This window comes from Mixophyes fleayi, chromosome 2, assembly GCF_038048845.1.
Source record: "Mixophyes fleayi isolate aMixFle1 chromosome 2, aMixFle1.hap1, whole genome shotgun sequence".
In the NCBI taxonomy this organism is placed as follows: domain Eukaryota; kingdom Metazoa; phylum Chordata; class Amphibia; order Anura; family Limnodynastidae; genus Mixophyes; species Mixophyes fleayi.
The window spans coordinates 253,544,330-253,570,834 of record NC_134403.1 but is presented as its reverse complement, the minus strand read 5'-3'; the positions used below and the strand labels follow the sequence as shown (position 1 = coordinate 253,570,834).

Sequence of the window (26,505 nt, the reverse complement as noted above, 5' to 3'; positions counted from 1 at the left end):
ACCTCTGTATGCAACTACAGCGGAAAAGAGGATTTATGTACTCACGTTAAATCCGTTTCTCCGATTCCGTCTGGGGGGCACTGCTTACCATGGGTTGTGGAGGGAGCTTGGGGAGTTGGCACCTAACTAGTTAACTTTAGTACTGCCGACAGGCCCCTCCCCTCTACAATCCCCCTGCCCCCTCTTGTTCAGGTAATTAAAAAACCCAAGGAGTAAAGGCCAGTCAAACAAGAGCACACAGAAGAAAAGCAGAAGGGAGGGATCGCAGTGTCCCCCAGACAGAATCAGAGAAACGGATTTAACGTGAGTACATAAATCCTCTTTTCTCTTTCATCCAGTCTGTGGGACACTGCTTACCATGGGGACGTTCTAAAGCAGCCCCCTAAGGGTGGGACTACTCTGAAAATCCCGCTCGTAAAGCACTACGAGCGAAATTTGCATCAGTGGATGCAAATACATTAAACTGGTAAAATTTTGTAAATGTATGGACAGAAGACCAGGTGGCTGCCCTGCAAAGCTGGTCTGCAGAAGCCCCATTTCTTGCTGCCCACGACACCCCTACCGATCTGGTGGAATGTGCAGTTAGTCTCTCCGGCACAGGACGGTTAGCCCTTATGTAAGCCTGTTTAATGGTTGCCGTAATCCATCTTGCAATGGACTGTTTAGAGGCTGGCCAGCCTCTCTTATTGGCATCATAAAGAACAAATAGAGAATCGGTACGTCTAATCAGAGAAGTTCTTTTGACATAAATGCGTGGAGCCCTAACCACATCTAACTTTTCCATAGATTGCTGATCCGAATGGGAAGTAGATGAAAAGACCGGAACTACAATTTCCTGGTTCAGGTGAAAGGCCGAAACTACCTTAGGAACGAAGAAAGGAAGGGTTCTCAACACCGCTCTGTCGTCGTGGAAAACCAAATATGGTTCCCGGTCAAGACAGAGCTCCTAGTTCCGACACCCTACGCGCAGATGCAATAGCCAAAAGAAAGAGGACCTTCCAGGTCAACCATTTCAAATCTGTGCCAATTAAAGGTTCAAAGGGAGGTCCTTTAAGCATATCCAGCACCAGGTTAAGATCCCATGGTGCTGTAGGCGGAACATAGGGAGGTTGAATATGCAGGACTCCCTGAAGGAAAGTCCTGATATCTGGTAAATCCGCTAGTTTCAGATGAAAAAACACTGAAAGAGCCGATACCTGAACTTTAAGGGAACCTAATCGAAGCCCTGCCTCCAGGCCATTCTGAAGGAAAGCCAACAAGCAAGGGAGACGAAAGGAAGACGAGTGACATGTCCTATTTTCGCACCATCTGATGTAAGCTCTCCAAATCCGATGATATATGCGAGCTGAAACTGGCTTTCTGGCTCGCATTAAAGTGTCTACTACTCTGGGGGAAAAACCTCTAGCCCTCCAGAGGCTGGCTTCAGCAGCCATGCCGTTAAACTGAGCTGAGGTAAATTCTGGTGCCGGAAGGGACCCTGCAGAAGCAGGTCGTCTCGAGATGGAAGAGGAATTCCTCGTCCTTCCGCCATAGAAATTATGTCCGCGTACCAGACTCGGCGCGGCCATGAGGGAGCTATCAGAATTACTGGCAGACCCCCCTCACTTACTCGTCTGAGTACCCGAGGAAGCATGGGAATCGGAGGAAATCGGTATCCCAACCTGAATTCCCATGACATCGTCATGACGTCCACTGCCACCGCTAAGGGGTCTCTTGCCCTTGCGCCGAACCTGTGAACCTTTCTGTTGTGTCTGGAGGCCATGAGATCCAGGTCCGGAAGACCCCACCTCTGAACCAGGGACTGGAAAACTTCCGGATGGAGTGACCACTCCCCCGGCATCATCTGGTTTCGACTTAAGTAGTCGGCCTCCCAATTTCTTATTCCTGGAATGAAAACTGCGGAGATGGCAGGGACACATTGTTCTGCCCAAACCAAAATTTGAGCGGCAATCTTCATTGCAGCTACACTCTTGGTTCCTCCCTGCCTGTTGACCTATGCCACGGCTGTAGCATTGTCGGACTGGACTCTGACCGGGTGGTTCTGGAGGAGGGACTGGGCCCCCCGGAGGGCTAAAAGAATAGCCTTCAGCTCCAGCACATTGATAGATAAGGCTGCTTCCTGAACCGACCAAAGTCCCTGGAGTCGGAGGTGCAGGATTACCGCCCCCCAACCTTTTAGGCTGGCGTCCGTCGTGGCTATGATCCATGAGCATGGAGCGAAGGACCTGCCCACCCTCAAGTGATCCAGGACTAGCCACCACTGGAGTGATTCTATCGTCCTTGGGGATAGAGATATTTTCTGGAGATCCAAGTGTAGGTGGGATCCCGACCATTTGCTTAATAGATCCCACTGAAAACATCGGGAATGAGCTCGACCGAATGGAAGGGTCTCGAAGGAGGCTACCATCTTTCCCAGCAACCGCATGCACAAGTGCATTGAGGGGTTGGGAGAAGTCAAGACCTGAGTTGTTATACTCTGAATAGAACTGATCTTCTCTGACGGGCAGGAATACCTTTTGCTGACTGGTGTCCATAATGAGCCCTAGGAAAACCATGCGTTGACACGGGATCATCTGAGATTTTCTTAGGTTTATTAGCCATCCATGGCCCTCAAGAACCGCCAAGGAGAGGGATAAGTGATGCCTTAAGCCAGTCTCCGAGGAAGATTTGATGAGCAGGTCGTCCAAATAAGGTACTACCTGAACTCCCTGTAGGTGAAGACATTCTGCCATAACTGACATGATCTTCGTAAAAACCCTTGGCGCTGTGGAGAGGCCGAATGGGAGGGCCCGATACTGATAGTGGGAGGATCCCACTGTGAATCTCAGGAGGGATTGATGGTGGATCCAAATGGGAACGTGGAGGCAAGCGTCCTTTATATCTATGGATGCCAAAAACTGATTCTTTAAGCCGTTTATCACTGACCTCAAGGATTCCATCCGAAACTTGTCCACCCTTAAGTGCACATTGAGGCCTTTTAAGTTTAAGATGGGCCGAAAGGAGCCGTCCGGCTTCTTGACCAGAAACAGGTTTGAATAGAAGCCCTGTCCTTTCTGGTAGTTTGGGACCCTGCTGATAACTCTCTGAGAAAGAAGAGAGGCGACACAATCCTGTATTGCCTGGCGTCTTGATGGATCTCGGGGTAACGGGGTCAAGAAGAAACGATGTGGAGCTGCGCCCAATAGGTCTATCCTGTACCCCTCTGATATAATGCCCCGAATCCAAGGATCTGGAGAGGACGCTGTCCATTGTTCTTGAAACAAAGACAGACGTCCCCCCACAGGCACCCCCTCCAAAGGAACAGGGTGGACGTCAGGATGCAGGCTTCTCCTGGGTCTTGGGAGTATGACGCCTACCTGCAAACGAGGATCTCCCCCTGGCAGAGGAGCCCCGAGAATTGGGATGCCTGCCTCTGAAGGACTGACCCCTAGGTAAGGAAGTCCCCCGAAAGGGCTGGCGAAAGGAACTGACCCGAGGGTTACGGCTCCTACTAGGGAATACCGGCAAGGAATTGTTTTTGCCCCCCGTTGCCTGTGCGATCAGGGTATCCAATTCCGGGCCGAACAAACCTGCAGCAGAAAAAGGAATGATTGCCACTAAACTTTTTTGATTCCGCATCCCCTTCCCAGGATTTCAGCCATAACGTCCTTCTTGCAGAAATAGATGCAGCCTGGATAGAAGATGAAACAGCTGCAGTATTCTGGGCCGCCTCATAAAGGTACCCCGATGCCTCCTTTAAATGCAAAGCCAGGGGGAGTAAGTCAGAGTCCTGTAAGGCCTCTGCTAACTGGTCTGCCCATGTTTCCATGGCTTTAGCCACCCAAGCTGAAGCAAATGTGGGTCTAAAGGAAGAACCCGCAGCTGCAAATATAGATTTCAGCTGAGATTCTACCCTACGATCATTGGCATCCTGCAATGATGCTGAACCCGTTGGGAGTAAGGTGTGTTTGGCCAATCGGGCAATTGAAATATCGACCTTTGGAATAGTCTCCCAGCGTGCCGTATCTTCCTCCTGTAACGGATACAGGGAGGAGAATCTTTTAGGTACAGAGAACTTTTTATCAGGCTGTTTCCAGGCTCCTTCAGCAATATCCTTAAGCTCTACAGAAGGTGGAAAACGGCTAGCCTTTCTTTTGGCCTTCTTAAAGAGACTTCTATCTCTAGGAATAGGCTCCTCCGGTTCTGGGAAGTCCAAAGCTTGTCTTACTGCCAAAACCAAATCATTAATAAATTGGCTTTTAGAACTTTCTTCCTGACTCAAAAGGTTGAACCTGGTCAGGACCAGAATTAATTTCCCCTTCTTCTGAAAACTCCTCTGAGTCTGAAAGGACCATAAGGGGGTTATCCGACCTATGACGCTTTCTTTTAGAAGGCGGGATGTTAGGGGATTCAAGTAACTGGTTCAGCTTATCCAAACCCCTTCTAACTGCTGTGGACCATGGCGGTTCTGTGGGAACAGAGGCCTGGTCCGTCTGTAAAGAGGAAGGCCCTGGCATAGAGGCTCCAATAGAACCTGTGGCAGTAGGGAGGCCCAGCTGTGTACTAGGATTATTGGCCACCGAGGTTACAACACTAGACCACAACTGATTGGCTTGGCAAACCATCTGAGCTAAAGAGGAAACAGACTGTGATAGGGAGGCCACCCAGGCCGGTTCCTCAGTCGGTGGGGCTGACACCTGCTGGGTTTGCGCAGATGGGACCTCTGCTTCGCAGGCAGAGCATAGCGCCAACGGGTCCTTCTGGCCATTAGGTAATTTAACATGACATTTAGAACATGTAAAATATTTTGCAATAGGGCCCTTTCCCTTATCTGACATTTCTTAATAAAGGAAGGCACACCAAACACAGACTAAAATTGTTAAATTTAGCCGAGTAGAGAGAGAGAGATATATATAATGTGTGGAGAGAGAGAAGTGAACTACAAGTAATCAACCAATCTATACATAAAAGCTGTACTTGTAAAAAAAAAATGTAAACACAAAAAACATAAGCAAGTAGGTGACTATAAAATAACCCCTACTAGCCCACTTGTACACAGCAGTACAGAATACGTGTTTAAATAAATCAATACTTATAGGGGAGAAGTCCAGCAGCAGTATCCTGGTGTCTGCTCCCTCAGCTCTGATCTCTCTCTTCCCGGGCTTCTCCTTGGCGCCAGAAGACTGGGACAGACCATCTCTCTCCGGAAGGAGGGGGGTGAGCTCTATGTCTTAGCTCCCCCCCCCTCTTCAGTAATGCTGTCCCTGCAGCTCCAAATCCGGGAAAAAAAACGGGGTTAATGTGGCCGAGTAATGGAGATCTATGCATAAGGGGGGATCCTGGTATAGCCCCCTTCCTCCTCTCCTTAATAGCGCTGTTTCCCCTTCTTGATCCGGATCCAAGATGGCCACCGCTATAATAGATATCCGATAACCGGCGCTCTATGCCTGCAGTGGCAGCGCCGGTTATCGGGGAGGCTCCAGGAGTGACAGCGGTCCGGTGAGACCGCTTGTCACTCCAAATTCAGGCACCCATTCTGTCCATCCCTGTCAGTGAGAGCCGCTGTCTCTCATCTGAGCAGGGGAGTGCCTGCCGCTGTTCTGCTGTGTGTGTTCTCTATAGCAGAACACACACCAGCGCTGCCACCTGTTAAAAAATAAATTTTTCAAAGAAAGTAACTGGAATAAAAGAAAAAATTACTAGCAGTACATTAACACTGCCCAACTCACGGGCACCTAAAAAAAAACTGAACAAGAGGGGGCAGGGGGATTGTAGAAGGGAGGGGTCTGTTGGCAGTACTAAAGTTAACTAGTTAGGTGCCAACTCCCCAAAGCTCCCTCCACAACCCATGGTAAGGAGTGTCCCCCAGACTGGATGAAAGAGAAATAAGTATTGAACACATCAACATTTTTCTCAGTAAATATATATTTAATGTGGCTATTGTAATGAAATTTACACCAAAGGTCAGCAACAATCCTTGCAATCCACACATGCAAAGAAATCAAACCATAGATGTCCATAATTTAAGTTTTGTGTAATAATGTGAAATGACACAGGTATTGAACACACTTCCTTAAATATATTTAATACTTTGTACAAAAAGACTTTGTTGGTAATGACATCTTCAAGACACCTCCTGTATGGAGAAACTAGTCGCATGCATTACTCAGGTGTGATTTTGCCCCATTCTTCAACTCAAAGCCTTCAAATCTTTAAGGTTCTGTGGGCTTCTTCTATGAACTCTGATGTTTAGTTCTTTCCATAGATTTTCAACTGGATTCAAGTCAGGTGATTGGCTGGGCTATTCTAGCAGCTTTATTTTCTTTCTCTGTAACCAACTGAGAGTGTCCTTGGCTGTGTGTTTGGGATCATTGTCTAGCTGAAATGTTCACCCTTGTTTCATCTTCACCATCCTGGTAGATGGCAGCATATTTATTATCAAGAATGTCTCGGTATATTTTTCCATTCATCCTCCTTTCAAGTATATGCAGTATACCAGTACCGTGTGCAAAAATAAAAAAACCAGCCCCACACCATGATGTTCCCACCTCCAAACTTCACTGTCGGTATGGTGTTTTGGGTGGATGTGCAGTGCATTTCTCCTCCAAACATAGTGTATATTATGACATCCAAAGAATTCAATTTTCCTCTCATCTGACCACACTATAATCTCCCAGTATTTCACAGGCTTGTCCAAATGTTGTGCAGCAAACTTTAAAGGAGCTTCAACATGTTTTTTCTTTAGCAAAGGATTCTTGCATGGTGAGCATACATACAGGCCATGGCGGTTGAGTACATTACTTATTGTTTTCTTTGAAAGACCTGCCAATTCCAGATCTTTCTAAAGCTCTCCACAAGTGGTCCTTGGACAACTCTTCTGATAATTGTTTTTACTCCTCTGTCAGAAATCTTGCGAGGTGCACCTGGTCGTGGTCGGTTTATGGTGAAATGATGTTCTTTCCACTTCCGGATTATGGCCCTAACAGTGCTCACTGGAACATTCAGCATCTGTAACCAATGCCATCAGTATGTTTTCCAACAATAAGGTAGCGAAGGTCTTGAAAAAAGCTCTTTGCTTTTACACATCATGAGATGTTTCTTGTGTGACACCTTCGCAATGAGACACCTGTTTATAGGCCATCAGTGGTGGCTGAACCAGCTGGCAGGATTGCTTTCTAATAGATTTCAGCTGGTGTCTTGGCTTTCCAGGTCTTCTTAAACCTCCCTTTCTCCATCTTCATGTGTTCAATACTTTTTCCCTGTGTCATTTTACATTATTACACAAAACTTAAATTATGGACATCTATGGTTTGATTTCTTTGCATGTGTGAAATGCAAGGGTCGATGCTGACATTTAGTGTAAATTTCATTATAATAACTACAATAAATATATATTTACTGAGAAAAATGTTGGTGTTTAATACTTATTTCACCCGCTGTATATGAAATTTAAACATTCAACTTATTTATTGGATGGGGTGCATAAATCTAATTATATACATAATTAGAATTGTCTATTTTAGACAATTAAGAACAAACTAAATAAAATCAGAGTAATAACAGTATTAAAGTTAAGTTATGTACTTCAGGATAGCTTTGTTATGAGGTCTCTAGAGATTCAGTTGAGCTTCAGGAATATCAAAAAGTTTTAGACTGCTGGTGGGTCATCCGACTGGTTTAATAGGTTTACAACCCATACAGCCAGACAATGCAATAGATAGATCAAGTATTTACTTTAAGCTACTGCTGATTTGGTATGTAGATTAGAAAGCACCTCAGAAAAGTGCAACAGGTTGTGATAGGTTTACTTACAATAACCTGTTGGTCAGGTGGGATAAACTCCAGCGCTTTCTGAATCACCCGACAACCATACATCTGCAGAGCTAGGGAGAGGACATGTCCACGAATTCGTTCTGCTAGCGCCAGCTTCTGTTCTAGGCTTCCGAACTGCAAAGTTAACAGTGGTAATTTAAATGTCCAATTGTAGTCTGGTGACTAACCTTTTACACTCTCAATATACATTCACATAATCAAATAGTAAGCTAGTCAACATGACCTGAAGTATTTTTACATTGACTAATTATTTTACAATACAATTGTTTTAAATCGATTACTTTTATAACTTTTATACAGCAAAAGCAAGTTGGGAAATTCATTATAAAAAATATCAAGATGTTATCAGCAACTTACTCCAAGTATAGGTTATAGCTTATGGGACATTATTTAACCTTTGTCGCCATATTTTTTTGTAACCAAGGATTTTAAAAGATCTCCCCGATTTCAAGCACCAAGATTCAGTATAAACTGGATCTAATAGTGACTGAAAATCAAGCCAGTATTACATTGTGATAGACTCCAGTCTACTTTGAATATCTCTGGTCTTAAACCCTCTTATTAGTGGCTTCCCTTGGGATGTTAAAGACTTGTCTCATGGAATGCCGACGTATATACACTATATGGGCAAAAATATTTGGCCACACCTTAATTATTGAATTGATGTGTTTCAATCAGATCCGTTTCCAGAGGTGTATAAAACCAAGCACCTAGTAATGCAGTTTCCATTTGCAGACATTTGTGATACAAAATGGGTCATTCTGAAGAGCTCAGTGGCTTAATGTGTGGTACTGTGATAGGATGCCACCTTTGCAATAAGACTGTTTTTTATATTTCATCCCTGCTGAATATTCCACGCTTAACTGTAAGTGATATTATAATAAAGTGGAAGCGTTTAGGAACAACAGCAACTCAGCCATGAAGTGAAAAACCATGTAAAATCACAGAGCGGGGTCAATGACTGCTAATGTGTATGGTGCGTAAAAGTCACCAAACCTCTGCTAATTCCATGGCTGAAGAGTTCCAAACCTTCACTGGCATTAATGTAAGCACAAAAACTGCAGTGGGAGCTTAATAGAATGGGTTTCCATGGGCGAGAAGCTACATGCAAGCCTCACATCACCAAGAACAATGCCAAGTATCGGAAGGAGTAGTGCAAAGCACACTGACACTTGACTGTGGAGCAGTGGAAATGTGTTCTGTGAAGTGACAAATCACTTCTCTGTTTGGCAGCCAGATGGGTTGAGTCCGGGTTTGGCAGATGCTGGGAGACTTACCTGCCTGACTGCAGTACGCCAACTGTGAAGTTAGGTGGAGAAGGGATAATGGTATGGGGCTGTTTTTCAGGGTTTGGGCTAGGCCTCTTATGTCCAGTGAAGGGCAATCTTAATGCTTCAGCATACAAAGTCATTTTGAACAATGCTATGCTTCCAACTTTGTGGCAAGAGTTTGGGGAAGGCCCTTTTCTATTCCAACATTACTGTGGCCTAGTGCACAAAGCAAGGACTACAAAGACATAGTTTGAGAAGTTCGGTGTGGAAGAACTTGACTAGCCCGCACAGAGCCCTGACCTCAACCCTATCTAACACCTTTGGGATGAACTGGAAAAGAGATTGCGAGCTACGCCTTCTCGTCCAACATCAGTGTCTGACCTCAGCAGACCTATTGCTCTACAAAAGGAATGGGCACAAATTCCCACAGAAACACTCCTACATCTTATGGATAGCCTTCCAAGAAGAGTGGTAGCTGTTATCGCTGCAAATGGGGAACCAACTCCATATTAAAATATATGTATTTGAATACAATGTCATTACAGTCCCTGCTGGTGTAATAGTTGTAATAATCAAGCGTCGGAATTCTTTTGTCCATAATGTGCTTTCTCATTAAAAACAAACGCTGTTCATCTTGATCATGAAATTAGGGTTAAGAGCCAAAACATTTTCCAACTACAAAACTGACTGGCATTCACAGAAGAGGTTAAACCATGGCTGAATGGATGTTACGACAAGTTTACAAGATTTACTTCTTTAATTTCAAATATTTGCACACAGATTCAAATATAGTGGGACACAGTGTTTTTGATGTAAATAGACTTCTTGACAGAAAGGCTGTGTTACACACTATATAATTGTGTAAACAAACATGTTAAGAACATTACCAACCTCAAAAAATTTCTGTATGACGTAGTTTCCGAACACATCCACCATGAGCTGGTAGGCTGCCTGCAGGATCTCGTTAAATACCAACTGCCTCTCTGCCGGAGTCGCACGTTCAAGCTTCAATTGGATGAACCTGTTAGACCATTACACAACATTAAAGATTACTACAGATTGAGGTTTTAATTTATATATCCATGTCCTAGCAAAAAAAAAAAAAAAGAAAAGGAGGTAATCCTGAGTTATGGTGTCTCTGCAGTATAACTCGGTTAACACCACATTTAAATTTACAATAACTACTGATATGTTTTTTCCAATTTCACAGAACACATTGCCTTTTTTGGACTATAAAAGGATTGGTTTAGTAAATTTGTTTCAAAACAAGTCATGTGCAAGGGTCTCTATGATCATAAACAATAAGAAAAAAAAAAAAAGCTATTAAAAAGTAAGGAGTGTAAGCTACCTGGATCCATGCTGGTCCTGGGAAAACTCCATAATATGACCAGCTATTTCTCTGAGCTGAAGGTTGGGATAGCGGTTGTTCCGAAAGTCCTCTAGCAATCTGCTTCTCCCTGATGGCATCACATCAGACATGCCATACCGGAGTCGGGAAGATGGAAAGAGGGTGCTGCTTGGGCTGAACAAGCTTGATGCACTACTTGCACTGCGGTACTTAGCCTCTGCCCCTGGGGCAGCAGATATATAACGCCCGCTGCCATTTGTCAGCCCGCCTGGGGTAAAAGAAATATATTACTTACTTTAAAAAGACCTGGAGCATAACAGACATGTAAATCAAAGCACTGCAAAATTATAAGCACAAGTCCCACATGAGAGCATCTTCCATATGGGCAGCACGGTGGCCTAGTGGTTAGCACTGTAATATATAGTGATCAGTCTGGTATTACTTTTCACCAGGGCAGTGCAAACTGAAATAGTAATAATAGTGATGTCTGATTGTTTGAATTTGAAGTGGGTTAAATTAGAAGTGGGATAAGAGGCACTAATGAGCATGTTACAAGTTGCATCCACATTGAATGTAACTTACCAAGATTGAGGCTGGAAGACGACCCATGGGAGGATAAAGATGGTGGCGGTGTCTGGGAATGGCTGGGCCCCTGGCTAGGAAGTGGCATGCCCACAGGACCAGGAGAAGAGGAGAAACCAAGGCCATTGTAGAAACTATGGCCAATTGGATTCAAGCTACTGGAAGTCCTTTTGTATAGGTCAGTGCTGCCAGTCAGAGAATCACGACGAGAGCCACTACCAGTGTTAGAATTGGCAACTGAAAGTAGAGCAAACAGACAACTTATTTATCTGCAGTAATTATGAGAATGTGAGCAATCTACAAAAAGTAATTTAATTTATCGGTCTAACCTTACAAAGGACAAATTGCAAACTCTCTTACTTAATTCTGCCTACATGATTCTTTAAGCTCACCTGCTGTTCCAAAGCCACCTAGAGCTGAACTGAGTGTCGCTCCCAATGATCCACTACTCCCAAACCCTAATGAACTGTTTGCTGGTTGCCCCGAACTCTGTGAGAACAAGGAGCTGCTTTGGGAATTATTAGTCAGGGAGTTGTTGCCATAAAAAGAGCTTGATGCCAAATTCTGGTTGCCCTGTGGCTGTGGCTGTCCCTGAGGCTGCTGGGAATTCAACTGACGGAAGGGTCCATTGGTGGTGCCACCCGGTCCATTTGCAGAAGCCGCTGCTGCTGCAACAGCTAAAGACATGCAAAAGGAAGACAGATTAGACAACATATACACATACACTAACACAGCTGCAAACAGCACACATTAAAAAAAATTAGATCTTCTGGGTAAAGATCTACTTTTGTATGAGGAAACAAAAACTTGACAAAGGACCGAATGGAACGACTCACCTGCTTGAGCTGCTGATGGACTGATGATAACAGGTGCAGGAGCTACCAACCGAACAGGACCCCCCAACCCATTTCTGGCTCCGGTATTCACAACAAGGGCCCCTGTTTGGTCATAGTAAGCAGCGGGAGCCAGTACCGGATATCCTAACATAAAAAAGGTAAATTGCAAAAGATAAGGAAATGACAATGGAAAAATGTATAACTAGAGGTGTAAGATTACTGGTTGTTTATCAACTCATAGGGGAATATACATCACCCAACTTGGTTAGAGGACAACCAAAAACTAACAAAGTAGATCAAGCACAAAGAAATGTACTACAAACAATGAAATAATGCAGAACACACCTGGCATGCCAGCAGCAAGCCCTTGCCCAAAAGCTAGGGCAGAATTCACAGCAGCTGCTGCCACTAGCTGATCATTTTGTTGTCCCTGTTGATTCTGATTAGGAGTAAGAGGTCGCTGGTTTCCTCCTGCACGGAGAACCTAAGATGTGGGGAGAACATGGACTTAAGAGCGAATAAGGAGAAAAAATAGATGACAAAAGACATGCAACCAGAGGTGGGGCTAAAAAGGGACAGAGTCCCTATATTGCAATGAGAGGCCATACAATAGTGTGGGCAAAAAACTAGAAGAGTAAATAATAGAGTAAATGGTCAAAACACAGGTGCTAAAGGCGGTGAGAAACATTGCACTAAAAACCGTAAGTCTTGGTGCCGGAAAAAAGAAAATATAAGGAAAGAGTAGAAGAAGAAAAAGTGGACAGAGAATGTAGAAGAAGTGTTACTTAAAGTGGAGAAAGAGCAAATTACATATCTCCCTTCATGCACACGTGTGTGTGAAGGACATAAACTACGGTAAAGAAAAAAAGGGAGAAGGGACACACAGAAAACATACTTGCTGCTGGCCTTGCTGATTCTGCGGATTATTCTGTTGGGACGCAGAGTTGTTTGCTGCTGCTGCAGCTGCCGCCTGCTGCTGGAAGATGTTTGCAGGGTACACCCCCCAGGGAGTCACACCATAATATTGGTGAGGAACTACGGCTGGACCTAGACAAAGACAACCATTTACTTATAAAGCACAATGTTTAAAACTGTCCAATGCAAATTATACTCATCCAAAAATGCAACAACTACATTTATTGAGATGCATTTAATTTTAATAGAGTATTGAATAAATTAAGGGCTTGTTCACATACAACCCTTATTATTGTACTTTTCATACATTAAAAAAAACAAAACCAAAAACACACAAGTGCATTTAAATTAAAACAATTAGCTGTCAATTGTGCAGTTCACATCATTGCATTCTAAAACCTTAACACTAAAGATTTTGGAACGCATAACCTTCTTGGTTTAGCTGCACCAATGTGCATAACCAACACAATAGGGTGTATGAGTAAAAACTAAAACAAAAACATAAAAAAGGCACAGAGTGTTCGTTTTTATACAGGACCTGTACGTATGACTGAACACTAACAAAACCCAACAACAACAAGTAGGATCACCCATGACAGAGTCCTTACCGAGTGTTGCAGCTGCTGCCAGCCCTGCTGCATAGGGATCGGTTCCGGGTGGGGCTGCACTAATGATGTAAGGGTTTGGTACAAATGCAGCGGGAGCTAAACCTGCTGAAAACATACCTGTCAGTGAAAGCAAACTTCAGTACAAAAGTAAAGTGACTTGTAACCATGAAGCAGAGTAATCAGTTAATTTGCTCAAAGCGTAAAACAAAAAGCATAATTTAATTATATTGCATGGGAGTACAACAACTTTCCCTGCAGCACTGTATCAGCCATATCCAGAAAGAGTTTTACTGCAGTGTGCGAACAAAACCAGAAATACACCAGAAATAAAAGTTGATCTTAATACAACATTTTCACACCACCCCTTTTCCACAAGGTATTTTTTTTTTTCATAAATGCATATTGAGAATTCTAAGGCACCCTTGTTAAATCATCATCCTCCCCACCCTGTATAATGTAAAAGGAACAATCATGCAATGTTCACTTACTGAATCTGATATCATTGTACAAACATTTTACATTGTAATGTTTGCTAACCAAATACTAACACCATTGTCTTTTATCAGACAGAGGCATTTTATGTCTGAAGTATTACACTTAAGCTAGGTACACACTACACGGTTTTCGTCCTATAATCAGTCAACATACGACCGCTCGTTCAAAAGTCGGGTCAGTGTGTGTAGTGACACGATGGTCCAAAGTCTGGCCAAATGGACGATTGTCGCCCCATTTGGTTGGTCGTACCATTTAATATTTTCGTTCCAATCTCGTTTCCATTGTGTAGTGTGTGTATAAACTTCCGACCGATCCACGACAATCCTCCAATACTTCCTCGACCTGGGGGGCGTGTGTATGTAAATTTTTGATGTCTGTCCCAGTGCCACGTGGTGCGGTATGCGCACATCACAGGCTTGTGTTTTGGATCGATGTGTATTGCACCTGTCTGGTTGCAGACCATTACATGTGTATAAAGCACGTGTGTTATTACCCTTTGCATCTATGTTGGCAATCTTAGTGTTGCCACTAGTCTTTGCTCTGGTGGTATGGGTCTCCTTAAATGGGTTTTCTCCCTCTGGATGAGAGGGGTTACTAGTTGGAGCAGTTTCTGAAAAGTGGAATCATTCATACGAAGAAAATTCTTAAAGTCATCTGGGTTTGTTGTCCCGTATCTGTTGTAGCAGGGGCATATGAGAGAACGTGTCTCTCCTCTTGAACCAATCTTTGCTCCAACAAGAGCTACTCTTTCTCCTTCTTTCTTATTGGTTCCATACTTGCAGTCTTCTTGCCACAGGAAGCAGGAAAAGTGCAGTTGCTTGTTCTTGTACTACTGTAGCCATTGTAGGTTTACAAATAGGAATGAATGAAGAGACAGTGTTGCCTTCTATTTTTATGCTGTTTTGGGAGTTAACTATAACGAAAGCTCTACCCCTTCATGCTAATGTCTTTGGTATCTCGTTACATGCCCCGCAAATGTTGCTTCATTGTGTACGAAATTGCAATCATTGCTCACGACAACATGACTGTAAAAAGTCGCTAAAGGGACGTCCGCTCTTCCCTTTATCGTCCTAAACAAGGCTAGTGTGTATGCAGTCCATGGACCGAGCGATCGGACCATCGATCGCATGTAAAATCGCTCTGCATAAAAAGTTGGTGGAAATTTCTGTAGTGTGTACCCAGCTTTATCAAGAAGTAATGTACATATAAAAATTGCATTCCCGTTACAAGAAAACTTCACTACAAATGTCACTCCATTTGTCTCTGTTACAAGACAGTAGGGATCCTCTGACATCTTACCTATGTGTGGTTGGTGAGCTGCTGCCAGGGCATATTGCTGTTGTTGAGCTGCTGTGAGTTGCTGGACAGCGAGAGCGTTCGGTCTTTGGAACAACTGAAGAAGAAATGTGCTTCAATGTGACATAATATACCATATAAGAAGTATTGTCTGCCCTGAAGATGTAAGCCAAATAAACTGTTGTACAATATGGAACATGTTAGGATTACCTGTTGCTGCGAATTGTAGTCAAAGAGGCCCACTGTAGTAGCCCCTGAATCCACTTGAACTTGGTTTCCTTGATAATCAAACTGCAGGGGTTCCATGCCAACATGCTCCATGGGATCTAGCTGAATACTTTGAGACTCCATACTGCCAAAATCCTCCACTGGTTTGGCTCCATTGCTGTTGGTCAGTTGGGCAAGTCCCTCAGAGCCATTTTGGCTTGGTCCAAGAAGGTCCACCTCACTTGCAGGGTTCTGGCAGTTGCCTGGGGTACGGCTGGAAGGACAACAAAAGTAAATTACTGAAAGTTACTTACTTTGCGCCTTTGTGATAGTAAGTGTTTCTAATACTAATTCTTAACGATTGCTGCATTAATACCTAAAGAAAACATGGGGACTTTTTTATGCACGTTTAGCCATTTTCTTTCAAAATTAACAGGCTCAATGTGTAAGCAAAATAAAGAGCAATCAATGTTTCAAAAGACTGAGGTCATGTAAGGCACTCAATAGCTAAAAAATGCGAAACTGGTAACAGGCTATGATAAAAGGTAAAAGGGGAAAAATCCTTTCCTGCTTTTTACAGTTTACCAGCAAGTTCTAAAACACATATTGAAATCAAAACAAAACTTCTGCAAGTAACTTTTAAATCTTTAACTCATTTCTATATGTTGACCAACCAATTATTTGTACAAATAAATAATGAATACAATGATAAAATATTGTGCTTTAATATAGAACTAAAACAAAAATCACAATCTGACTGATTTACGTGCCTCTGCACCAAGCTCCCGCCAGATGCTGTCATGTTTTAATCTGCATTGCTGGTGCCATCCTTGTGAGCCCTCCAATTCAGTTCAGCAGGAAGGCACTCATTATGCGCATATTCCCCAACAATCCTCTTTCTCAGCCTCATTGCAGTGTAAGGTTGGGGATTGAGAATGGGAGAGGCTGGGGGGTGAACTAATTGGGATTTATAGTCACAGAAAGAGAAAAAGGAGAAAGGCAAAGGGAATTATGCTCCTAACAGAAATAAAGCATTATTTTGTAACTCTAAAAACGCATATGTATGGAATATATTAATGGCGAACTTAACGTCTTGTTCCCCATTTATTTTGATAGTACACTAAGATCATAGGGGGGAAACAAAAAAATTCCTAGAAATACACCCAAAACATAAACAAGCTTTTTATTTGTATATATGGGAACTTACTAAGATTTAAGGAAAAAGCCACAAGTGTAGGACTTTTCTTTCCCTGAAAACTTGATAGTAATGGAGTCAGTATGATAAAATGGACTAGAGTTCATGTTAAAGCATACAGATTGCGCAATTCTAGTCGCATGTACCCATATTACTACAGATAGGACTCATTTTATGCTGCAATTTATGCAGGTAAAAAGAGGATTTTTATACTTACGTTAAATCCGTTTCTCCGATTCCGTCTGGGGGACACTGCTTACCATGGGGAGCACGGGAGTTGGCACCTAGCTAGTTAATCTTTAGCACTGCTGACAGGCCCCTCCCCTCTACAATCTCCCCGCCTCTTCCTCCTCAGTTAATTCAAAAAGCCCCAAGGAGAAAGGTCAATCAACCAAGAGCATACAGAGGAAAGGCAGAAGGGAGGGATCGCAGTGTCCCCCAGACGGAATCAGAGAAACAAATTTAACGTAAGTATATAAATCCTCTTTTCTTTCATCCAGTCTGGGGGACACTGCTTACCAAGGGGACGTTCTAAAGCAGCCCCCTAAGGGTGGGACCGCTCTGAAAGCCCCGCTCGTAGAGTACTACGAGCGAAATTTGCATCCGCGGATGCAAATACATTAAATTGATAGAATTTGGTAAATGTGTGGACAGAAGACCAGGTGGCTGCCCTGCAAAGCTGGTCAGCAGAAGACCCATTTCTCGCTGCCCACGACGCCCCTACTGATCTGGTGGAATGGGCATAAGTCTCTCTGGCACAGGACGGTTAGCCCTTATGTAAGCTTGCTTAATAGTTGCCGTAATCCATCTCGCAACGGACTGTTTTGAGGCTGGCCAGCCTCTTTTGTTAGAATCATAAAGAACCAACAGAGAATCGGTACGTCTAATTTGAGATGTTCTTTTGACATAAATACGGAGAGCCCTAACCACAACTAACTTTTCCATAGACTGCAGATCAGAATGAGAGGTAGATGAAAAAACCGGAACTTCAATTTCCTGGTTCAAATGGAAGGAGGACACTACTTTAGGAACAAAAGAGGGGAGATGCCAATACCAATACCGCTCTGCCCTCGTGAAAAACCAGATATGGTTCCCGGCAAGACAGAGCTCCCAATTCCGACACCCTACGTGCCGATGCAATTGCCAAAAGAAAAACAACCTTCCAGGTCAAACACCTAAAATCTGCCTCAAGTAAAGGCTCAAAAGGAGGCCCTTTAAGCATGTCCAGTACCAGGTTAAGATCCCACGGTGCTGTAGGCGTAACATAGGGAGGTTGAATATGTAAGACTCCTTGAAGAAAAGTCTTGATATCTGGCAAATCCGCTAATTTCAGTTGAAAGAAGACTGACAGTGCCGATACCTGAACCTTTAGGGAACCTAAACGAAGCCCTGCTTCCAGCCCACCCTGAAGAAAAGCCAATAAGCAAGGGAGACGAAAGGAAGATGTGCGACATGTCCTATTTTCGCACCATCCGATATAGGCTCGCCAAATCCGATGATAGATGCGAGCTGAAACTGGCTTTCGAGCTCGCATCATAGTGTTCACTACACTGGAGGAAAAACCCCTAGCCCTCCAGAGGCTGGCTTCAACAGCCATGCCGTTAAACTGAGCAGGACTGGGACCTTGAAGAAGGTCGTTTCGTGACGGAAGACGAAATCCTTGTCCTTCCGCCATTGAGATTATGTATGCGTACCACACTCGACGCGGCCATAAGGGAGCTATTAGAATTACCGGCAGACCGCCTTGCCTTACTCGTCTGAGCACGCGAGGAAGCATGGGAATCGGAGGAAACAGGTATCCCAACCTGAATTCCCATGACATCGTCATTACGTCCACTGCTACCGCTAAGGTTTTTTTTTGCCCTTGCGCAAAACCTGTGAACTTTTTTGTCGTGTCTGGAGGCCATGAGATCTATATCCGGAAGACCCCATCTCTGAACTAGAGACTGAAATACTTCCGGATGGAGTGACCACTCCCCCCCGGCATCATTTGATTTCGACTTAGGTAGTCGGCCTCCCAATTCTTTCCGCAATGAACACTGCCGAAATTGCTGGAACGTACTGTTCTGCCCAAGCAAAAATCTGAGCTGCAATTTTCATTGCGGCTGCACTCCTGGTTCCTCCCTGCCTGTTGACATATGCCACAGCCGTGGCATTGTCGGACTGAACTCTGACAGGGTGGCCCCGAAGGAGGGTCTGTGCCCCCCAAAGAGCTAAAAGAATTGCCTTCAACTCCATCACATTTATTGACAAGGCTGATTCCTGAACAGACCAAAGTCCCTGGAGCCGGAGGTGCAGGATTACCGCCCCCCAACATCTTAGGCTGGCGTCTGTTGTGGCTATGATCAATGACCATGGAGCGAAAGACCTGCCCACCGACATGTGATCCTGATTCAGCCACCACTGGAGCGATTCTCTCGTCCCCGGAGACAGAGAGATCCTCTGGAGATCCAAACGTAGGTGGGATCCTGACCATTTCTGTAACAGATCCCACTGGAAGCATCGAGAATGAGCCCGACCGAAGGGGATCGTTTCGAAGGAGGCCACCATCTTCCCAAGCAGCCGCATGCACAAATGAATTGAGGGATTGGGAGAGGACAAGACCTGAGTTGTTATAGCCCGGATTGAACTGATCTTCTCCGTAGGCAGGAACACCTTCTGCCGACTGGTATCCATGATGAGCATCAGGAAGACCATGCGTTGACACGGAACCATCTGGGATTTCTTTAAGTTTATCAGCCACCCATGGCTCTCGAGGACCGCTATGGTGAGTGATAAGTGCTGACGTAAGCAAATCTCTGAGGAGGATTTGATGAGTAGATCATCTAAATAAGGGACAACCTGAACTCCCTGTAGGTGAAGACACGCTGCCATCACCAACATGATCTTCGTGAAGACCCTTGGAGCTGTGGAGAGGCCGAAAGGAAGAGCATCTTTTATGTCTATGGACGCCATAAACTGATCCTTCTCTGGGTCGTTTATCACCGACCGCAGGGACTCCATTCGAAATTTGTCCACTCGTAAGTGCACATTGAGGCTCTTTAGGTTTAAAATGGGTCGAAATGACCCGTCCGGCTTCTTGACCAGAAAAAGATTTGAATAAAAACCTTTTCTTTTCTGGTTGTCTGGGACCCTGCAAATAACTCTTTGCGAAAGAAGAGAGGCGACACAGGCCTGCATTGCCTGTCTTCTTTGTGGATCTCGGGGTAGCGGGCTTACAAAGAAGTGCTCTGGTATCGGCCCCATTAGATCTATCATGTACCCTCTTGAAATAATGTCCCGAATCCAAGGGTCTTGACATGACGCTACCCACTGTTCCTGAAAAAGAGTCAGACGTACCCCCACCAGCGCCACCTCTTGGAGAATAGAATGGCAGTCAGGACGCAGGCTTCTCCGGAGTCTTGGAGGCCTGGCACCTAGCTGCAAACGAGGACCTGCCTCTGATGGACGAGCCTCAAGAACTCGGTTGTCTACCCTTAAACGACTGTCCCCTGGGCAAGGATGTTCCCCGAAAGGACTGACGAAGGGAGCTAAACCGTGGGGTCCGACCTCTACCGGAGAAAACCGGCAAAGAGGTGGTCTTGGCCCCTGTTGCCTGGGAAATCATTATCTAATTCCGGGCCAAACAGACCTGCTGCAGAAAAAGTAATGGATTCCATGGATTTCTTTGATTCAGAATCCCCTTCCCAGGATTTCAGCCATAACGTTGTTCTTGCTGAAACTGACGCAGCCTGAATAGAGGAGGACACAGATGCTGTGCTCTGAGCCGCCTCATAAATGTACCCCGACGCCTCCTTTAAATGTAAAGCTAGGGTAAATCAATTCTGGTTCCTGTAAGGTCTGTGTCAGTTGCTCTGCCCATGCTTCCATGGCTTTAGCAACCCAAGCTGAAGCAAAAGTGGGTCTAAAGGAAGAACCCGCTGCTACAAATATAGATTTTAACTGGGATTCCACTCTGCGGTCAGTGGTATCTTGCAGAGTTGCTGAGCCCGGGGCTGGAAGGAGAGTGTGTCGGGCCAAAGGGGCTACTGGAGTATCTACTTTCGGAATTTCCTCCCAGCGAGCCACGTCCTCCTCCTGTAACAGATACAGGGAAGAGAACCTCTTTGGAACAGAGAACTTTTTATCAGGCTGTTTCCAGGCTCTCTCAGCAATATCTTTGAGTTCTACAGAAGGGGGAAAACGAATAACCTTCCTTTTGACCTTCTTAAAGAGACTTCTGTCTCTAGGACTAGGATCCTCCATTTCTGGGAGGTCCAACGCTTGCCTCACCGCTAAAACCAAATCATCAATAAACTGATATTTAGTGTTTTCTTCCTGTTCCAAGGATTGAACCTGGTCAGAATCCAAATTTGATTCTCTTTCCTTTTCTGAAAATCCCTCTGAATCTGAAAGGACCATGAGCGGATTAGCGGATCTAAGCCGCTTTCTTATAGCTGGGGGCAGGTTTGGGGATTCAAGTAACTGGTCAAGTTTGTCCAAACCCTTTATAAATGCTGAGGACCATGCAGGTTCTGTGGGTACAGGCGGCTGGTCCGTAAGCAAAGAAGAAGGTCCTGCTATAGCCGTTTCAGTAGAAACTGTGGCAGCGGGGAGCCCCACAGGTGTAATAGCATTATTAGTCACAGAGGCTGCCACACTAGATAACAATTGAGTAGATTGGGAGATAATCTGTGCTAAAGAGGAAACCGACTGTCAGGGAAGCTACCCAGGCCGGTTCTTCCATCAGTGGGGCTGGAAGTAGCTGGGTTTGCGCAGAGGGGACCTCTCCTTCGCAGACTGCCAATGGGTCTTTCTGCCCATTTGGTAATTTAACTTTACACACTGAACATGTAAAATATTTTGCCATAGGGCCTTTTCCTTTTTCTGACATTTTAAAAAGGAAAAGCACACCAAACACACTTAGATAAAGATATTTTGAGAGAGACAGAGTAGACAACAAGTAACAGACTAATGTGTAATAAAAGCTGTACTTGTATGTGTGTAACAGATTAAAAGGTATATGCGCAAGTAAGAAGATTTCAACAATCCTACTAGCCTCCCTCCTGTAACCACAAAAACAGTCTGTAAATGGTTAAAGAAAGGTTTTGGTACTTAGCCAAAAGGGCCACTCAGGGGAGAAGTCCAACAGCAGTGTCCTGGTGCCTGCTCCCTCCAGATAAGTTCCTTCCCGGGCTTCTGTTTGGCGCCAGAGGACTGGACTGTACCATCTGTGCTGAAGAGCAGGGGAGCTCTTGTGATAGTTCCCCCTCTGCAGCTTTCTGTCTTTTTTTTTAAAGGAACTTATCGATATCTCTGGCAAAGTTATGGAGGCCTCTTGATAAAGTCTCCTACAGCGTTAATACCCCGATGCCCCCTCCTATTCACCTGAGGGAGGATCTTGGTATGGCCCCCGACTCTCCTCCTTTCTTTTCGTGTACCTCCGTGGTCCGTTGATGTAATCATGGCCGCCGGCGAGGTAATACGATAAGCGGCGCTCTATGCCTAATGGCAGCGCCGGTTATCGTTGGAGCCTGCAAGAGTGACAGCGGTCCTGAGACCGCTTGTCACTCTGTACTGTGACCGCTAATGTTCTGCCATCGAGAGCAGTCTACTCTCTCTGACAGAGTGCGGCCACCGCTGCCCAGCTTCTGCGAGTGTGTTCTCTATATAGAACACACTCCCAGCTCTGCCCTAACCTAACTCTATTGAAAAAAATTAAAGAAAAATCAAAGTTATATAAAAATAAATGAAATAAAATTACTAGCTATTTCTAATAAGCCCAACTCCTTTGGGCACCAAGAAAAAAACTGAGGAGGAAGAGGCGGGGGGATTGTAGAGGGGAGGGATCTGTCAGCAGTGCTAAAGATTAACTAGCTAGGTGCCAACTCCCGTGCTCCCCATGGTAAGCAGTGTCCCCCAGACTGGATGAAATAGAAATTTACTTTTTTTAGATATGATTAGCTTGGAAGGACTCAACTATCATTTCTATTCTTTTTTGATGTCTGTGCACCTCTTAAGAAACAATAATGGGAACAAAGTCATGTGTGGTGCCTCACATTCCTGTGTACAAAGGTGCAGAATGAAAGGCGGTCATTAAACGAGAGATGGAGAAGTGGTTGCCCCAAAGGCTACATTAGTGCCTAGAAAGCGCCATGACTATACACTCTAGTTTTCTATCTTTCCCACCAATACTTTATTATCACTGTTGCCGATGTATACAAACTGTTGGAAGTACTCAATCCATGAGAAAATATTCAAACTCCTAAAAATGTGAGGATTTTAGTAAAAATGACACCTAACGGGATGGCTACAATACCTGTCTAAGAGTCCCTTGAACTACACACCTCCACTCATTCCTAACAATTTGTGACGCCCTCCTCGGTGTCCTCAATTTAGCTTATCAAGGAGCCGTTTTGTATCCCCAACTTAGAAGGAGCAACAAAATCATGCACAAGAGCAATGCATTAAGAATTTTAAATACATTAAAAATCACATTGGGTTATACTATATAAGGACACAGATACAAACAATAACTGTAGTAAATTAAACATAATTTTTTTTAAAGAAACCATGTTTAAAAGATTGCTGCTATAGTCAGGGAGAACAACAATATCACATTACACCCATTGAGTTGGAAACTCTGATGAAACTATGCATTTTCCAAGCATCGCAATGTTGCAATTAATAAAAAGTAATTAGTACATATACACAAACTGCAACATATCTTAACAATTGCTGCACAGATATAAACAAACATCTTAACAATATAATATACTTAATCTAAGTGACTGACGTTCTATAACTGAAGCAGATAAGATTTATTGGGTTAAACCTCTAAATCTAGATTAACATTTTAATGCTCAACTTCGTGCAACACTGGGGATTTAACCCAATAAAGCAGCTTTACTTCTGAAGTAAAACTGGAAATTGCTTGTGCTGGAGTATCCCATTCAAGAACATTGTTCAGTTTTCAGCAAGGAAACTTACATGCACACATACATAACTGGTGATAAAACATTAAAAGGATTAGATAACCAAATCTGTGTGTGTTTATATGCACACACTTGTATGTCTCACCTGAAATCCTTTACATCACCATCGATCCCATTCTGGACGGGCAGCCCATTAGCCTTATCCATACTATCCCCTTCCTCCTTAAGGTCTCCTAACTTGTCCCCTTCATAAACACCTTTGCTCTTTTTATCACCCTTGTCATTCTCATCTCCTTCTGGATCTCGAGTACCCTGAAATAAAGAAAATGCTTTTAAATAGGACTGCTTCACTACCTTGCCTTAGATTTGCCATCACCCAAGTGTTATGCACATAAGCCCTGGAGAAATGGATTTCCTCGTTCCTTAGGGACAAAGGAGAGGTCCATGACATCAGAATTTGTTTGATCACAAATCTTGGGAAGTGAACCATCTGTTCTGAAACATGTACCAATGAAAATTCCTAAAGTGTGATCTAGAAATTAGGATAAGTGCTATCTGCGTTGTTGCAAACATGGCTTTTACAAAAGTATCTTACAATGTTTAGGCAGACAGCAGCATGAATAATGTGGTGTTTGAAGTAGTATTCAAAGTAGCAGTCTTAAAGAAAATAAAAAAAACTGTATAATAAAAAAAACGTACTGCAAGCTAAATGGACCTAACCATTCAAATCAGGAACAAACAATGTGGCTTTCACAGTCAGCCTGAATCTGGTAGCCTACAAAAAGCAGTGACACTGTATTACAGATTCTGACTGGGTGAGTGCAGCCATCTTTGTTTTTACCTGCATTTTTCTATATCTTGGCAATCGAAGGGCCCCCCTTGTTTGTATTAAGGGAGAGGCACTTACGAATCCTCCTTTCCTCAGGCAGTTGTCTCCAGGAGAGGAGCTGAGAACATACTCCACCATGCTGACTCCCAGACCACCGCTTTCAGAACGAGGGGAGAGCACAGAGTTCACCTCGCTGCCAACATGAAATCCCTGACCTGGTCGCCTCTGGACCATGATAGGCTGGGAGACTGAATGATCTAAAGAGTACGGAAGGGGAAGTGTTAGAAAACAAATGTATTAAAGCCTTTAGACAGTAAGTATTACAGCTGACCAGAGGTAACCAACTAACATTAACCATTTTGATCAAACTAACAATTTAATATGCCAAATGCTTAAACAGCTGTAACCCCTTCCCTCCCACCACAAACCACTATAAGCTATACAGAATATTAGGAAGTTAGTTATTGTATTGGTGCCAATACTACAAGCAGTCTGGTGACAAACACCTTAAGCACCAAATTCACTCACCTGACGCCCCCCATGCACTCTCTCGCCATTGATCCCCCAGAAAAATGCCTTTTGGTCCATCCTTGTTGGAGTCATCGGGCTCCCAGAATTTTTTGCCAGGCAACAGTTGCTTGGGAGACAAACATTTTGAATAAATATCACCAAAAGGAAAGAGAGGCTATTAACCCCATTAAAATCTCCCCCCCCCCCTTCTGAGAAAGGTTCAAAAGTATAGAAATTATTCATGTACAAAAAGTCTCAGAATGTCGAGATATAAAAGGTAGCACAGCGTAAGTCTCCTCACAGATAATATATCAACAGTGTGTAACTTCCAACAAGAACTTATAGCGACTATTATCTTCCATCTCCCAACTAGCAGGTGGTCCCATTGACAAATACCCAATAGTTTGGGACTACTTACTGTTATAATTATTTTGAAACTTATTCTGTATACGTTTCTTCAGTGTATGTGTCTCAAGAATTATGTCCCGTCATGCCACAAAAGAAGCTGTACAGCACTACTTTTACTGGATTGGTGGCAGAATATGGCTGTCAGCTCTGGCTATATAGGCCTCTCACAAAACCTGAACCAGATTAAAAGGTACAGTGGATCGATGAGCAAATACAAAAAAAACACATGTTGATCTTTCAAGGAAGGTTCTAGCATTCACATTTATGTTATGAGATTTTATTTTTCAAAAATACAGCAGTTACACTGAATCTACAGCACTGATTAAATCATTTTCACTATTTTATTGTTGCATTCACTTCACCCTGAGTCTAAATCAAGACAACTCTTTAGGGAATCCATTCAATAAGATGCAGACTAAAAATCAAACACTTATTAAGTAATGTAGCAGAGATAAAAAAAATTGCTTTGCATGTAATACGGTAGTAGCCTTTTATTCTGTGTTTAAGCAAACCATGGTTTCAAGTACACACAGCACTCCACTGCAATAAGAGACTTCTCCTTTCTTCTAATTGTAAGTCAGTCACTGACTTAAGTTTACCCTCAATCAGATAGGTGGGTTTAAAACCAGGAAAGACTCAGGGTTCTTCTAACAGACACTGATGTAGTTGACAGTTTAATCAAGTCAATCCTCAAACTGAGCCAGAAAATAGGAATCACTTTTCCTAGCTTGCTTCTAATAAGTTCTCCTTGAGTTATGCCCTCCCTCCAAAGCAGAGACAAAGCATCCAGATGCCCCCTGACACCAAAACAAGTGTACTTCAATAAGGGTCACTCAGTGTCTTGATTGTTTAGTAAGGCCTCAGCTTATTACAGGTGCAGGGTTTAAGCCATTAGATTTACAATTAACTCTTATAGAGACCTTGGTTATGAGACTAGTTATTAGCCACTTTTGTACAAAATCAGAGCCAAGTGCTATTTACCTACAAAAATATTAAAAAAACATTAACAATTACAAACTCTTTGGAGTTGAAGATTTTTATTTTTTTTTCTATTGAACCATTTTATTCAAACAAATGTGCCCAATTTCTATTTAAAGAAATAGATTAAAATGCATACAAACATTCATAGGTTCAGCTGTCTTTAAGATCAAATACCAAAATGGTAAAGGAATGTGATCTAAGTGACTTTGACCGTGGAATGGTTGTTGGTGCCAGACAGGGTGGTTTGAGTATCTCACTGCTGATCTCTTGGGATTTTTACGCACCATTGTCTCTAGAG

General features: G+C 43.6%; 1 protein-coding gene across 7 annotated transcripts in view; it reads right to left on the bottom strand.

The window, feature by feature from the left end:
• The window catches only part of PUM1 (pumilio RNA binding family member 1), a 56,609-nt gene that overhangs the window by 13,733 nt on the left and 16,371 nt on the right, over nt 1-26,505 (bottom strand). For 3 of the 7 annotated variants that reach the window (XM_075195895.1, XM_075195897.1, XM_075195896.1), the window contains exons 4-17: nt 24,837-24,945; nt 24,321-24,565; nt 23,625-23,791; nt 15,374-15,644; nt 15,167-15,260; nt 13,373-13,489; nt 12,745-12,896; nt 12,195-12,333; nt 11,850-11,993; nt 11,406-11,690; nt 11,014-11,250; nt 10,432-10,699; nt 9,975-10,104; nt 7,792-7,926 (exon numbers count right to left, since the gene is read on the bottom strand). In XM_075195895.1, the coding sequence (XP_075051996.1) occupies nt 7,792-7,926; nt 9,975-10,104; nt 10,432-10,699; nt 11,014-11,250; nt 11,406-11,690; nt 11,850-11,993; nt 12,195-12,333; nt 12,745-12,896; nt 13,373-13,489; nt 15,167-15,260; nt 15,374-15,644; nt 23,625-23,791; nt 24,321-24,565; nt 24,837-24,945 (2,493 nt within the window). The remainder of the gene's footprint in view (nt 1-7,791; nt 7,927-9,974; nt 10,105-10,431; nt 10,700-11,013; nt 11,251-11,405; nt 11,691-11,849; nt 11,994-12,194; nt 12,334-12,744; nt 12,897-13,372; nt 13,490-15,166; nt 15,261-15,373; nt 15,645-23,624; nt 23,792-24,320; nt 24,566-24,836; nt 24,946-26,505) is intronic. The other 4 variants (XM_075195898.1, XM_075195899.1, XM_075195900.1 and 1 more) reach the window with 4 other exon arrangements.